Source organism: Rhagoletis zephyria, unplaced genomic scaffold (assembly GCF_001687245.7).
Source record: "Rhagoletis zephyria isolate East Lansing unplaced genomic scaffold, Rhagoletis_zephyria_1.1 Rzeph_scaffold_00204, whole genome shotgun sequence".
Taxonomy (NCBI): Eukaryota; Metazoa; Arthropoda; class Insecta; order Diptera; family Tephritidae; genus Rhagoletis; species Rhagoletis zephyria.
In genome coordinates this window covers 21,058-38,070 of record NW_016157288.1, presented here as the reverse complement: position 1 = coordinate 38,070, position 17,013 = coordinate 21,058, and the positions used below count along the sequence as shown (strand labels likewise).

At 33.9% G+C, this 17,013-nt stretch overlaps 1 protein-coding gene across 5 annotated transcripts in view; it reads left to right on the top strand.

Moving 5' to 3' along the window:
• Positions 1-4,903, top strand: part of Pax (paxillin) — a 338,966-nt gene extending 334,063 nt beyond the window's left edge. For all 5 annotated transcript variants that reach the window (XM_017609224.1, XM_017609225.1, XM_017609226.1 and 2 more), the window contains one exon: positions 3,938-4,903. In XM_017609224.1, coding sequence (XP_017464713.1) covers positions 3,938-4,204 — 267 coding nt within the window. In that variant the 3' untranslated portion in view covers positions 4,205-4,903. The remainder of the gene's footprint in view (positions 1-3,937) is intronic.
• The last annotated feature ends 12,110 nt before the right edge of the window (positions 4,904-17,013 follow it).

Genomic DNA, 17,013 nt, shown 5'->3' with positions numbered 1-17,013 from the left:
TTCGAATATAAAGGGGAACAATTAGTCTCTTCATAGGACATGCTCGAATAAAAGCGATCAGTTCATTCCATATAAAGAGATCAAAAGTGGTATTAGTCGCATGCTCCTTTGCGATTGCTCCCGGAGTCATCCCGGATTAGTCCCATTTTTTGCAGGGTTAGGTTTAACTCGAACATACACACATCCACGCATAGAAAACACAGATGCCAGTCGTTGTTTTCTTTTGAGCTGCATTGCGAACTGCAGAACTTCACGGCTATTCTTGGTGAGGCTCTCGTGGATGTCTATTCTCCCATCTGCTTTGTGTCCAATGTCTCGCAGCGCAATTGATCTCTTACTCTGCTTGCAGAAATGTGTTACGGCGCTAAGAAGTCCCCTGCGAAAAATTGTGCGACTAATCTCTAAAGAGAGTATTCCGAGACTACTCTCAATCGGGTACAATTGGGCATTAATTAGTCCCAACTAGTCTCAAAAGGGTACTAATGGAGGCCAATTAGTCTCGACTCATCCCTTATGGGTATAATTGGAGATCAATTAGTCCCCAACTCATCTCTAACGGGTACTATTAACGATTTAATGATATGTACGCACTTAGTCAATGAAATTTTATGTGCGGCGTTGGCACGCAGAGAGAATATTGGCCTAACAAAACTGAGCACCCCGGTTCGAATCTCAGCTGGCGCAAATTTTTATTTTTTTTTAAAGTGACTAGTCGCTTTTTATACCCGTTCGAATATAAAGGGGAACAATTAGTCTCTTCATAGGACATGCTCGAATAAAAGCGATCAGTTCATTCCATATAAAGAGATCAAAAGTGGTATTAGTCGCATGCTCCTTTGCGATTGCTCCCGGAGTCATTCCGGATTAGTCAAATTTTTTGCAGGGTCGACATCGGTCGCTAGCAGAACCTAGCTTAACTGTAGCTGCCGTAGCTTTGCTGTTGTTGTTGTCATTATTGGGAACGCGGAAAATATCACGTACCGGTGGAGCAATCATGTTGACAGCGCTACATAGCTTGGAGAAGGTATCTCTTAGATTCTCTTCACTCGCCTGCGGGATACCTCTTATGATAGCATCAGACGAGACAAGAGAATTTTGACACTCGTCAAGTTGTGCTTTGAGTGTATGCACTTCAGAGTTTAGCCGTATAATACGAGAACTCTCATTCCCGTCATTAGGTTGAGACGTTTGCACATCCACGCGCAGCTGCTCAACGTGAGCGCACACAGCTTCAGNGTTAGGTTGAGACTTTAACGTTTGCGCATCAACGCGCAGCTGCTCAACGTGAGCGCACACAGCTTCAGCTTTGACTACACGGGCTTCGATCTCTTTGATGGCAAATTTTAAGTTTTTAAGATCAGCCGTCAACTCACCAAAACGCTGCATCACTCGCTCTTCGGATCTCTTCATGCACTCGGAAAGTTGTTCGATGATGCTCTCTTTCTGCTGGTCCATCTTTACTCGTATTTGTGAAAACCAGTTATTTGACTGCGGGCTCTCGCTTCTTGCACTGGAGAGGCAGCAGCTTGGCGGGCTGTTTCCAATTTCCCCTACCTGGGTCCGCCACTGCTGGTATGTCCATACTAGGGATGTCAATCCCGAGATCCCGTAATCCCGGTGTTTTTGAGGTCCCGAAAATCCCAGGATTTGCTTGCATAAATCCCGTGATGCCGAAAAATTTTAAATATCGACGATTTTAACGTATGATCTTTGTAAAATGCCGTTTTGACTGCAATTAACAAAAAACTTGAAACTGTACTTTTAAATTGCAGTCTGAGCCTTTTTTGAAGACGATTTAAATGATTTTACTCATAGCGTCGCAAATGTAAAAAAAGGAAAAGTTAGATAATTTTTCACATCAATCAACTCAAGAAATTTTGTAGTGGAGGAGATAGGGGTCATTATCTTCATTTGTCTTTTGACAGTTTAGCCTAAAAGTCTTGAGGCCGAAATATGTTTTTCATCAGTAGGTTGTGTATGTAAAAATTTCGGGTCAAGATTAGAAGACTCCGCTTTGTATGCTTTGCTACTCTTACGCAAATATTTTAAGTAAAATAATAACAAAACCGGCAAAAAAGGAGTGTGTGTTTTTAACCAGGCCCATTTACCAACATGTATTTCGACCCGCTGAATCCGATTCTGAGATCCGTATGACTCAAACACTCTTAAAATTGTGAGTAAATTGCAAAAAAAAGGGCAAAAAAATCGCCATTCGCCATTTCTTTATAGAGTAGAATAAAGAGTGGTTAAACAAATTTTTTTTTTTGGAAATTCTTAAACGCTACCTCAAATTATTGTTATTTGTGATAAAAAAGAGAAACTGGTTTATTATTTTGAAAAAAAAGTTTTCTTAGAGGTCGCGCTGGTCGGTTTTTTATAAAAACGCTGATGTTCTAAATTTTTTTATTTTCTTGACATGTTAAAATGCAGCTAAAAATTTGTTTTTTACATATAATTACTCTGGTATTATTGGGAAACATTCCCTTAATTACATGCCTATCTTGGGCAGTTAGAATGGGCCTAGTGCCCGAAAATATGCTCTTGAAAAGAGACTAGTAAAATTAAAACGTTGATACTGAACGATTTACGCATTGTCATGGGTTGGAACTTGTTACGAGGGGGTTTTTGGGGTTGCTAATTAGGGATCTGAAGTCAGTTTTTCAAAATTCAAAATGGCGGATCCAAAATGGCGGTCCATTTTTTAAAAAAGGATTGGATTTGTTCGAAACCCGGCACTCGAGAGTTTTTGTGGTCGCCGATTACGAATCTGAAGTCATTTTTTTTAATTCAAAATGGTGGATCCAATATGGCGATCAAATTTAAAAAAAGTACTAAAATTAAAACGTTGATACTCAACGTTTTAAACATTGTCAAGGGTTAAAACACGTTTCCAGTTTGTTTCTGGGGTTGCTGATTACGAATCTGATGTCAGATTTTCAAAATTCAAAATGGCGGTTAAGAGTTTCAAACAAATCTAATAAGTTTTTTTAAGTTGGTCGCCACTTTGGAGAAATCGTTTATGTATATTTTTGTTTAATGTTTTTTTTTTTATTAATCATAACTTTCAAAAGTACCTGGTATTTACATCATTATTTGTGATGTATACGTTCCTCAATCACATGGTTTTTTAAATACAATTTTAAAAATGTTTTACTTTAAAATTTGTCTGATTTAACAAATATCGCTAGCTTATAGTGCAAAGTTGCTAAGTCCCAATTTAAAAATTGTATAGGAGAGGAAAAACTTCTTATAGCCATTTTCTTCAAGTACTTCGCAAAACTTTGAATACAACATATCGCCTGTTTAAAGCAAAGCAAAACTCTTTATTAAAAGATTTCGAACTATTTTGACCTTATCGAATTTTCGGAGCTATTTTTGGACTTAGCAAATTTTACTTTAATTGAATATAAACAAGAAAACATAAAACAAGGAACTGTATCCTTTTAGAAACGATGCCTTTTTAATTTATATAGCCTCCTGTATAAAAATATGATTTTTCATAAAAAGTAAAGTTAGCAATTTTTCACTCTAAGCTTGCGATATGTGAGGTTTATCGTAAATTTTAAATAGTTTTATTTCATGGTATGTTTAAATGTTTTCAGATATTAAATTTTTACTTATGTTCATAAAAGATATGACTCAATGTGAATCCCGGGATCCCGGGATTACTTAAAAAGTATCCCGAAATCCCGGGATCACAATTTTCCTCATATTTTGGCATCCCTAGGTATACTTAAACTTCGAAGCGTTGCCAATTCTAAAAAGTTAACCAAATACTGCACTACGCGTAATTGTTCAGCAAAGCTGGTTGCAAATTTGTATATCCCATGCCAATAAATCTATTCTAAATATCTAAGTATGTACATATGTATGGATGTGCGTATGTACATATATGCAAGTATACATTTTAACAAATAATTTCTTTGGCTATTTCCAGGATTGCCGGCGGCCGTTCCAAGGCGGCTCTTTCTTCGATCACGAAGGTTTGCCCTATTGTGAGACACACTACCATGCTAAGCGTGGCTCCCTCTGTGCCGGCTGTTCGAAACCCATCACTGGTCGCTGCATTACTGCCATGTGCAAGAAGTTTCATCCGGAACACTTTGTGTGCGCCTTCTGTCTGAAACAGCTCAACAAAGGCACTTTTAAGGAACAAAACGACAAGCCATATTGCCACGAGTGTTTCGAGAAAGTTTTCGGATAAAAACATTAGCTGAGATTGAAAAGCCACAGTCACGAACAGTCATTTTCGAAGCATATGTATTGCTATTTACATACACATATACAATATATTACGTATGTAGATTGTGATGTTACTTCTTTTGATGAAAATATGGATTTTTTATTTTACAAAAAGTTTACTTACACTTTTTGTAATTTATGATTTATTTCCATATTATTAATTGCATTTTCGCCACCCAAATTGCAACGATTTCGGAGAGAAATTTCTAAAGGCATACAATGTTTTTTTGCCGATTCTATAGCTAAGAATTTACTAGAATCTTTAATAAATTGACGTTTTTTTATTAAATTTTAATTGCTTAATATAACCAATTTTAAATGTTATGCCGACCAAATATTAAACATCGTATTATTAGGATTTTTCTACTTTTTTTCGTTGTAAATATATTAACAAATTTGTTTAAAATTTGTAAACTGTAACGTTTATAATTTCTTGTTACTAAACATAACAATTACACGTAAACACTGTAAAGCGTATGGATTTGCAAAGCTGTGCACGGTCCCTTTTATAAATTTGTTGACTAAATCATCGTTTAATATCCGCACAATCAAAATTAGAATCAAGCTTCCAAGTATTGAAAACAAGTCTAAAAGTTGTTTGTATACAACGGGACTGAAAGTTAGCTGCTCCCCAAAGGAGCAAGTACGGAGCAGTACAAAAGCAAAGTAAAAAATAAATTTTTAAATTTCTAACAATGCTCAGAAATAAATATCATTTTGAGTAGTAAAATAAAATATTTTCCTTTGGAAAAAAAGTTAATTTATGTACAAACATGTATGTATGTATGTACTTACGTATGTATACCGCATAGAAAAGAAAAAAAAACATGTTTATATGTAAGTACACTTAATAAAACCATCAAATGGTTTACAAAAACGCCATTCTTTTATTAAAACAAAAATATAATATAAATATTAAAATTTGCATGCATCGCTTTTTAAATGCTTTAGTTGAAGCGCTCACCAAGGGCTTCTTTGGGAGCAGCAAGGGAGCGCTTCTTTCTAATGACACACAATATTAAAATACAATGAAGTATGAAATTAGGAAGTGAGCGCTTACTGCTGAATATGGAGCGCTCCAATAGAACTAATGGAGCGCTTCTGGCCCCGTTGGGTATGTATGTACATATCTATACTAAGATATTTCAGGAGAAATTCTATACTATTGAAATTTTTCAAAAACGAGACGAAATTTAAATGAATAAATTTATAACGAAAGATATTACGATATTTTATTTATCCTTGGTAAGGGTAGCGCTTACATGCCTTAAGGGAACAACTAAATTATAATCATGACTTGTGAAAGGTGAAACTTTTGTGACTCTGCACCATTATCGAGAATGGAGTTATTGTAAGTTTAGTACAACATAATACCCATAGGGTAACCAAAAAATACATTGAGTTATTGTTTTTTTGCTGTTTAGGCTGTCGATACAATGCTTTTGATGTACATATGTTTGTCAACAAAATTCCTTTTTTAGAAAACGTTTTGCTACAAATTTCACATTTACATGTACGTTTTATCGTTAATTTGGAAGATTAATGCACAAACGAAAAAAGGTTTTCTGAGCAAATTTCCTGGTTTTGCACTTGAGCTAGTTGCTGGTGAGAGCACTGGTGGACTTCTGTTGGGCGGCCCAGTCAGAATTACTTCTTTTGCTGACCGTTTGTGATCCGCCACTGAACACCGTCTTCAAAACAGGCACAACTCAAAATTTGTCATTTTTGAAATTATGCGCTAAAAATGTAAACAGAGCTTCTATTTACCTTTCAGCAAAAGCTTGATAAAATTTTGTTTATAATTTGTTAAAAAAAAACCTAAGGTAAGATCTCACTTGCTCATATGATTATCATGTGCTAAGAAATAATTTTTCGAATGCTTTGACAATTTTGAGTTGTGCACCTTTTGAAGACGGTGTGCGATTTGTGTGGGCACTTCCAAACCAGCTGTGCTTCAAAAACATGGCCCTATTATGTATGGCGACTGATAGCCGATGGGCAACCATATACTAAAATTCACAGTACGTATGGCAACTTGCTACTGACTGTCGGCTACTGAGTCCAGTAGCGCAATTTTCTGTTTCCCGCTTATGATGACAGTTATTCTCCCGGAACAAAATTGTGGGGGCACTTCCAAGCAGTGTTGCCACTTGAAAATATTTTTAGGTACCAAAACGCTTACCAAATCATTTTCCAAACTACCAAAATTTTTTCGTCATTAAAACTAGATTCCTTGAATTTGCGGGGTTTTTAGATACACAAATTAGCAGTAAAAATTAAAACTACACTTATTATTGTTTACAGAATTGGTTATCAATTCAGACCAATCTTTAAAGTTAAAAAAAAGAAATCCGGGCCTTTAAATAAAAGAATTAACATAGTGTATAAAAAACTTATGTAAAAAATGTAAATGTGATTCAATTCATATCAACATTTTTTATGTGTGAAAAAACAAAATCAGATATTTTATGCATTTCAATAAAAAAAAGTTCCAAACTTGTTTCAATTTGCATACACTCACCCTTTTTTACCAATACACTCACACTTGCAAATTGCCTATAACCAATTTTTCTTTCATACTTCTCGTTCTATTTCAACAGCTAATCGGTCATAGCTTTGATAGAGTTTTTGTTTGCAGAAAATTGTCTGCTTAATAAAATATAGAAAAAACAAGTAAGAGAAGCGCTGTCTTCGGCTATGACGAAGGCTTCATACCTTTCATGAACATCTGCAAATTTTACTTTGACAGATTACTGCTTTTGAATACATCTGCTTACATCGATACAGGAGTTACATACCTATATAAAAAATTGCATCTGAACAATCAGAGATATGGAAGATATACCTTATATTAGCACCAATCTAAGTGATTTTCACTGCTATGTGATCGGTATGTAACCCGGTAACACAATTTATTGGGTTTAGTTTCCTACTTAAAGGAGATATATCGCAAAAACTGGTATCTGAACAATCAGTGGTATAAGAGATAAAGCTTATACAGCATAGATTTTGACGATTTTCTCAGTAGACTTTGTATTAGAACAATCACATGTATTGAAGATACATATATGTTATAGTCACCCGATCCTTGTTATTTTCACTGTAAGTATTCTGTTAATAGTGAGTGAAAATGGTGCGAAATTTCATGTTCCTAGCTGCATAAATGGAGGAGTTATGATAAAAGACCTCATACCTGAATAATCAGTTGTATGGGGGCTGCAGGTTATAGTGACCCGATCTTTCTTATTTTCACTGTAAGTCTTCTGTTGACAATGAGTGAAAACAGCGCGAAATTTCATGGTCCTAGCTACATAAATGAAGAAGTTATAACGAAAAATCTCATATCTGAACAATCAGTTGTATGGGAGCTATGGGCTATAGTTACCCCATCTTTTTAATTTTCACTGTAAGTTTTCTGTTGGTAATTATTGAAAACAGTGCGGAATTTCATGTTCCTAGCTATATAAATGGAGGAGTTATAACGAAACATTTTATATCTGAACAATCAGTTGTATGGGAGCCATTAGCGCACACAAGGGGTGGGTTTTGGGGTTCAAACTCCCCCTAAAGCAAATAACCTCAAATACAATCTGTATCTTAAAGCTAAGAATCCAGCTCTCAAGGAAATTATAAGAAATATTTATTATAATTTCTGTTGCTTGAAAAAGCGCTTTGCTTTTGCTGTAAATTTTCACGAGGGAATAAATATACGATCATTTTTTTTTCTTGAGAGCTGCAAACTGATTTAAGAAATTTTGGTAGAAGAAAATTTCTTTTCCATTTCTCGTCCGTCGTTTTATATGAATTTTTCGTTTTTCTTGAGAGTTCAGTTAATTTTTTCGGTATTTGAAATATTAAAAAAATTTAGCAATCGTGAAAAATCACCATCTATCGAAAACCAGAAATCGAAAAAATTAACAAAAATTTATTTTATTTAAAAAATTTATTTTTACTGACTCTTTTTAAAATTTTTTATTAGGTACTTTTGAAAGTTGAGCGCATCTTGAGTTTATAGAACTTTTTATTAAGCAAGTAGTTTTTAAGGAAAGAACACAACCGACTTCAATTCTCATATTCAATTTTAGGGGTACCGTTAATTTCTTCATGATCCAATCATCGGATCTCTAAAACAAATTACGGGACGAACCTTTCTAATAAAAAAAGGATTATTGAAAACGGTTCACGTGGTCCAAAGTTATGTATTCCGGCGAGATGATAACCTCCGTTTTTTTTTGAAGTCGGTTAAAAGCGTTTGAGTTCTGTTAATCTGTAAATAAAGTGCAGTTTATGAATTTTAAAACGTTTATTTATTTATTACATATTGTGCAGAAAACTTGCATAAATGTAATTTAAAGAGGGTATTATCTGAAGCAAATTTTCACTATTTTCCGGTGATATATCTTGAGAAATATAAACCCCCCCCTAAAATATATTCCTGGGTGCGCCCGTGATGGGAGCTATAGGTTATAGTCACCCGATCTTTGTAATTTTCACTGTAAGTAACCTGTTGATAATGGGTGCAAGTACTGCAAAATTTCGTGTTCCTAGCTGCATAAATGGAGAAGTTATAACGAAAAATCTCATCTGAACAATCAGTTGTATGGGAGCTATATGTTATAGTGGTCCGATTCTTCCGGTTCCGACAAATGATTAATACATTATAAAAATACACCCACCTACCAAATTTTATTCGGATATCTCGAAAACTGAGAGACTAGATTGCATACAAACAGACGGACAGACGGACGGACGGACAGACGGACATGGCTAAATCGACTCAGCCCGACGTTCTGATCATATAAGTATACATTTTAATGGGTCTATCTCTTTTTATTCTGGTACTTACAAACATCGGACCAAAGTTATAATACCATTTCATGCTCATGAAAGGTATAAAAACAAAAATTATCGTATACGTGTGAGCAAAGTGGAAGCAGTGGTTTGAACGTGTAAACACAAATTAAACGAACAAATGTTCAATTGGTTGTATTTTCAAAACATTTTTGCCTACCAAAAGCTTCATCAAACCAACCAAGCTACCAGCGGAGATTGAAGCTACCAATTTTGGTTCAATTGGGCCAAAACGGGAACGCTGCTTCCAAGCCAGCTGCGCTTCAAACAGTTCTGCTCCCAGAACATAATTGTGTGGGCACTTCTATGCGCACCTTCAGACGCACCTTCAAACAGTTCTGTTTCCATAAAATACTTTCGAATCAGTAAGTACGTTCTTATGTATATGGGTTAGAGTGGTTCAAAAAAACACTCTTTTTGGAAATTCATAAACGCTACATCAAAATATTTTTATTTGTGATAAAAAAAGAGACACGTATTTTTTTATTTTGAAAAAAAGTTTTTTTAGAGGTCGCGCTGGGCGGTTTTGTACAAAAACACTGACGTTCTCAATTTTCTTATTTTCGTGACATGTTAAAATGCAGCTAAAAATGTGGTTTTACATGTAACTAGTGAACCCGCATGGCGCCAAAACGCCAACATTTAATTAAATTTTGTAAACAGGTGAAACCCTATTTAAAAACCTCTAAAAATACATATTCCTAATGATTAATCTAAACCATTTCTCAGTGAAGAGAGGTCTCGCATGATGTCTGTTTTCATTTCATCAAGTTTCAAATCTCCCTGTAACTTAAAGAAATAAAACCTGTGCACATCTATGTAGAATCCCAGTTCTTTAATTTGACTTCTCATTCTGGAAATTCTAAATAACGTTGCAGATGTGATGACCTTCAAAAAAAGAGATGGCAACTCTAATTAAAAATATTATCAGCCTATAGTTTTCTTAAAACTCTTTCGTTTGACACTAATATTTCGATAATTCATTTATGTATCTTTCGTATAAGTAAAACAAATTCGACTTTTCAAACAGGTGGCAATCTCTTTAAAGGTAATTTCAAACTAAAATCTTTCGTCTGACATTGTTAAACATATTTCAATTAACTCATGAATTAAGTTGAATTTAATTTTTTAAGCACATGGCAACTCGTAAATACAGTTTAGAATAAATTATTTTCAAACCCATTTCGATTGATACCCATCTTTTGACAATCCATTTAACTTATTAAATAATTTGAGCTTAATTTTTTCAACAAAAAAAAACAAATGTTATAAATATTTCAAGTAACTGATGAATTAAGTGGAAATTCATTTTTTAAACACGTGGCAACCCTCCTAAATATAGTTCTTAAATAAAGGATTTTAAACCCATTTCCATTGATAACCATCGATTAGTAATTCATTTAACTTATTAAATAATTTTAGTTTAGCCCTCTAAACTGGGCAACCTTGAAACACATAAAAAATGTTCTAAATTGTCAAACTAAGTATTTCTTGAAGCTCTTTCATTTGACATCCATCGTTAATATTTCATATAACTTAGGTATAAAATAGTTCATTAGACTTCTAAAATAGGTGGCAACCCTATTCAAAATATTTCCAAACTACTACCTTCTTAAACCTCTTTTGTATGACACCCATATAGCGATACCTTATTCAAAATTGAACTACATTTTTTTTAACATGTGGCAACCCTCCTATTCGTAGTTAAGTTATAAAGCCTTTTCAAAACCATTTAGATTCATAATCATACTGTAACAATTGATTTAACTTTTTAATTAATTTGAGCTTAATTTCTTAACAGGTGGCAGCTTTTTTCGAAAAAGTAAAACCTTCTTGAACATCCACACTCTAGCCCCTTTAATTTGGTACCTCTCTTTTGAAAATCTAACGGACGGTGCGGATCTGAGGGCATCGATTAGTAAATAACTTGAGTTTAATTATTATTTAACAGGTGGCAACTCCTTTCGAAAAAATAAAAGCAGTCTGCACATCTACAGGCCAAGCGCTTTAATTTGACACCCCATTTTTGAAAATTGAGCGAACGGTGCAGATGTTTTATGCTGCACAAAAAATGCCTTCGCGTATTATATATATAGATTACTCTGGTATTATTGGGGAACATTCCCTTAATTACATACCTGTCTTGAAATGAGCATATTAAAATTAAAACGTTGATACTGAACGACTTATCATGGGTTGGAACTTGTTACCAGGGGGTTTCTGGGGTTGCTAATTAGGAACCTGAAGTCAGTTTTTCAAAATTCATAATGGCGGATCCAATATGGCGATGAATTTTTTTTTTAGTTATTGGATTTGTTCGAAACCCGACACTCGGGGGTTTTGTGGTCGCTGATTACGAATCTGAAGTAAATTTTTTTAAATTCATAATGGCGGATCCAATATGGCGATCAAATTCTTAAAAAATTACTAAACTTAAAACGTTGATACGAATCTGTTGTCAGATTTTCAACATTCCAAAGGGTGGTTCGAATCTCAAACAAATGCAATCATTTATTTTAAAGTTGATCGCCATATTGGATCCGCCATTTTGATTTTTAAAAATCTGACATCAGATTCGTAATCAGCAACCCCAGACAGCCACCGGTAACGAGATTCAACCCTTGACAATGCTTAAAACGTTCAGTATCAACGTTTTAATTTTAGTAATTTTTTAAGAATTTGATCGCCATATTGGATCCGCCATTTAGAATTTTGAAAATCTGACATCAGATTCGTAATCAGCGACCCCAAAACCTCCCGAGTGCCGGGTTTCGAACCAATCCAATAACTAAAAAAAAATAATTGATCGCCATTTGGATCCATCATTTTGAATTTTGAAAAACTGACTTCAGATTCTTAATTAGCAACTCAACAACCCCCTGGTAACAAGTTCCAACCAGTGATAATGCGTAAGTCGTTCAGTATCAACGTTTTATTTTTAAAGGCCCGTCCACATAGAACTTTGGCGTTGCGTTGGCGTTGGCGTCGCTTCAACAGCTGACTATGAATACATGAATTCAAATGCAGCCGTTCACATAGCCAAAATTCGACAACGCTCACGCCAACACAAAGCAAAAAGATGGCCAACTCTCAACTTTTCACGTGCGTCGCTCGTCAGCTGTTGCAAATAAATAAAATTATGTGAAATATTTTTCCTTTTTAATCAAGTGCGGGCAAGAAATATCGTTTTTAATGCAATTATTGATATGAAATATTAATTTATCTGTCGTTAGTATGTTAATTTAGTGGCCCAAGGATTCGCTGCCAAGCGTTCATTGTAGCAAGCATACTTTTAACGTGCGTTCTGTCAAACCAACGCCAACGCCAAAGCCAACGCGAAAGTTCTATGTGGAACGGCCTTAATAGTCTCTTTTCGAAAGCATATATACGGGCACTGGGCCCATTATTTATATCTGTCCAAGACAGGTATGTCATTAAGGGAATGTTCCCCAATAATACCAGAGTAATTACATGTAAAAACCAAATTTTTAGCTGCATTTTTAACATGTCACGAAAATAAAAAATTAAGAACATCAACGTTTTTAGAAAAAACCGACCAGCGCGACCTCTAAAAAAAACTTTTTTGTCAAATATATTCAACAATTTTTTTATGAGCTTGAGGCCGTTTTGTCAAAATAAAAAAATACGTTTCTCTTTTTTTATCACAAATAAGAATAACTTGGGGTAGCGCTTATGAATTTCCAAAAAAAAAATTTTTGAACCACTCTAATATGGGTGTATCCTACGTTCCGTCCGTTTGACTATTGTCAATTAAATCTAATGCTTTGTATTGCATGCGCTCCTCGTTTTTCGTTTCCAATTTAACAAATTGTGTATAATGGCTTTTGCTAAAATTTCAAAATCAAAAGTTATCAAAACAAATTCTATGCGACTGAGAAATATTATTTTCTACTTTTTAGTCCATTTATAAAAGCGTTGTATATTGAAAGGTTTTTTTATTTTATTTATTTATAGGAATCCTGCCTCTGTCAAGCCGAATTCCATTTTTTCAACGCTTTAGTGGCATGCACAAACAATAGCAAATCGTTGATGTACATATGTATGTCTATGTGTTGGGCTTCATGGGAATTGGGCACATTGTTTTCGCGAAGTTGACGAACTAGCAAGTGCGTTAGAAGGAAAACCGTCAACAAAGATTGTCGTGTGCACTTGCTGTTTTTTAAAAGTACTACCGATTTTTCTACGAAATTTGTTATTTTCTGAATTGTTTGCTGTTTTCCGTTCATATTAGCTCTGATCCAGTACTCCACGAACTTACAGGTTTTTACACAAACTTGCAGGAAGTTACAGGAAAAATGATCCCGTACTCCAAATTCCTCCAAAATCCTGTAAACGAGAGCGATTTTTGGAGAGTTGTGTAGAGAATGGAGTTGCAAGATTTTTCCCGAACTTTTTCTTCTGGTAAAATTATTGGAAGTGTCATGCGAACACTGGCTGACGTTTTTACAGGAAAATGCTTTTTTGTTTACGTACTTTTTGTTACTGGCTTTTTACTCTCACTTCAGAGAGTAATTTTGCTGTTTGTAGCAAGTGTAAATAAACCCAGTGTTATTATATAATTAAGTAGTAATAGTAATAAGGGTGCAACACCAAGGATATGTAATCTAAGAATATGAACATCGCAATGATGTAAATAAAAAGAAGTCTTTAGCACAGTATACCAGTAGAAAAGGTTTTTGTTGTTGGGCTGTTAATTTGGTCCCCATAAAGGACTTGAGGGTTGCGAGCAACTGTTTTGCCGCATTCAGGGTACTGTGCAGCAAAATAATGTGGTGAACAATTTTATAATCGGATAAATGGCGAGAGAAGTATTGTTATGCGCTTTATAAGTAAATATGAACGTAATAAAATGTTTTATACTTCAATACAACTAATTAGCGCTATTTTTGCAATTCGAAATGATCTTAAAAATATTTGTAGTGAAATATGTACTTTATGAGTTAAATGTAAATTATATTATATGTAAAAATATATTCAGATTTACTTCAAATAAATGATGTGAAATGTTTTATATATGGATCTAATTTTAATAACAATATTTATTACTTTCATCTACATTGCTTTTATTGTAAGTTTTCACGAGTAGTTGCAGTTTTCGGCAATTGTCTCTGGCCGACTATACATGCTAAAGCTAAATAATTTCACAATTTCTACCATATTGAACGTTTATATTTTAATAAAATGTGATCAATTACTTAAGAATATATAATTTCCGATTAAACTTCACTACTGAATGCTTGACAAACAATATTTGAATCAAAAGATCAATAGTGATAGCGCTCGGAACGAATTTTCGAACACGATATAAAATATGCATATTAAGACTAAATAATTTCTCATTAGCTTATGTTTTAATATAATATAATTAATAACTGAAGAATATATTAACTCCGATCAAACTATAGTATTAATTGTTTGACAAACTATTTAAATCAAATGATCAACAGTGAATGCGCTCGGAGCGAATTTTGGAACACTTCATAAAATATTTACAGAAAAAGTATATTATTTGGTAGAGATCAAAATGTGTTTAACAAAAGCCCTGTTCGCGTACGCACTATCCAGTAAATCCAGTACTAATTTTACTGGTTTTTTACTGGATGTCGTTTTCGTACGCAAAAACTTGCAAGAAACTAGCAAAAGAGGGAAAATTGAGAGAGCAAAAATGACAGCTGAACTTGCAAGTTTTACTGGATTTTTACTGGATAAATTTTTACTAGCAACTATTTGCTAGTAAGAAAAACAGCTGATGGCATGATGCTTATTGTAAATCACATTAAGAAAATAATTGTTTGTGGTGCTTCTAGAGTTGCAATTGACAAAATAAACCTATTTAAATATATAATAAAATGGAAAACACTAGTTTTCTAAGAAAATTGCATCGGAAAATAACAAATTAATCAGCTGTTCATAAAACTAGCAACTTCTTGCTGGTTTTGCGTTTTCGTACTTTCTTGCATATTTCACTCATTGGGATTAAATATGGGCTTACTCTCCTAAATTTGGTTACTGGCAAGTTACTGGATATTTTTTGCTGGAGAATACGAAAACACAACTAAAGTGTGATTGAATTTGACGTTGCTCTCAGAAGAACCATCCTATAAAGTCACATTGAAAAAAATTTGTATGAATTTTGAATCGTTTGTTTATATTTTTTTACATAATAGTATCTTAAACGAGAGCCGCACTGAGTTGTCAACAACACCTTGTTTAATACACCCATGATACAAACATTTAAAGGTAAAACCGCTTGCTCAATTTGTCGGCCATCATTTATTTTTTTAAGTTTGTCTATTTTATAAAATTGAAATTTTGAGAGCAACTCAAATGCCAAATAAAAGTAAAACAAAAAACAAATAGATGAAAATATTGAAATTTTTATTTATTTGAGGCTGAAAATGAGAATGTATTTCTGAGATTGGAAATTTGAAAACATTTTTGTAATGTTAGCCAACTTTAAAAATGTTCAGGCTGCCTCTCAGCGATTTTACCTTCAGAATTTTGTATCTTGAATACACCTTGGTCGAGACATCACGGACAAGTTTTCCTTTATTTATTTTTACTTAAAATCCTTAACTATGTATCTTGATTTTTTTCTGTAGAATACGTATTCATTTTTTTAACGATTTAAAAAAAGGGAGGACAGTCGGATCTACGTAACCAGAACGACCTGAATGCGCATTGAAGTCGGTTGTATTTTTTGCTTAAAATTACTTGTTATTATTGAGATACAGTTTCGCTACTATTTAGAGATTTATCGACATACTTTTTCATGTTACTGTTATTTATTATTTTTCTTATAAGTGATTTATATGTTTAGGACTTACTGTTGGTGCTTTAAGATTCTTTTTGTAAATATGTATGTACATATAAAAAGCAATTGCGATATTTTATTTTAAATTATGAATTTTATTCGTGCAATTTTTTATGTTTAATAGTTTTGAGAACATTTTTTGGTTCTGTTGTATTCTTTTATTGCATGCCTTAAACTTTTTCACTTTAAGTTATAATGTTGAAGATGCCTTCTGCCTTTGTCAAGCACTTTAGCTAGGTGCGAGAAATTTAGCATATGCTCGTAAGAGCATAGAGTAGGTATACGGCTGTGCTGCCGCGATTCTCTAACAACTTGTCAAAGGAGAAAACATATTGGTGTCGGAATCCATCGTAGTCCGATTTTTCTTAAACACCCCTATTGCAAATCTCGACTGGCAGTAGATAAACGACTATTAAGCGATTATCGATTATCGATGCTATTGCGAGTGTCGCTTGGTCGCTCAATTAACGACTGTGAATCGCTCATCCTTCTGTTGCTGTTTTTTAGTCGTTGGAGTTTGCGTTTATAAAATTTACATAAGAAAGTGGTACTATAATGGATAAAAAGTAAGTCAATTGAACTGGAAGTTGTAAAAAATTGTGAAATATACATATGCATGTATGTGTCTGAATTACAGATCAAAAATTATAAGCAACAAAAGGCAACTTGCGCGGTTGTTCGTACTGATGCAGGAGAGTGAAGACATAGGCAAAGGAATTTCCGGAAAGAGTAGGGTAGGAAGCTCCGCTTCTATTGGAAAAGATACATATACAATATTTCTTGTGCATATAACTCCGGCTACGCCATCCACAGTGTTTTTGCGCAGAACCAACATCAAAAGTTTACAAAAAACTACTGCATAATTTATTAATTGACTTGTGCTCGGAAATTTGAAATCTTTATTTTAAATTTAAGTTGAATTCTTTCACTACACTTGTATGTTAAAGTTTTTAAACTCGGGTAACGCGTTTGGGCACAAATACCCAACATCATTGTACAAAAAACTTAACCGTACCATATTTTTTAAACTTCTATAAAGTTTATTAATGAGGAAAACAGCTTTTCCTGCAAATCATGTAAAGCCT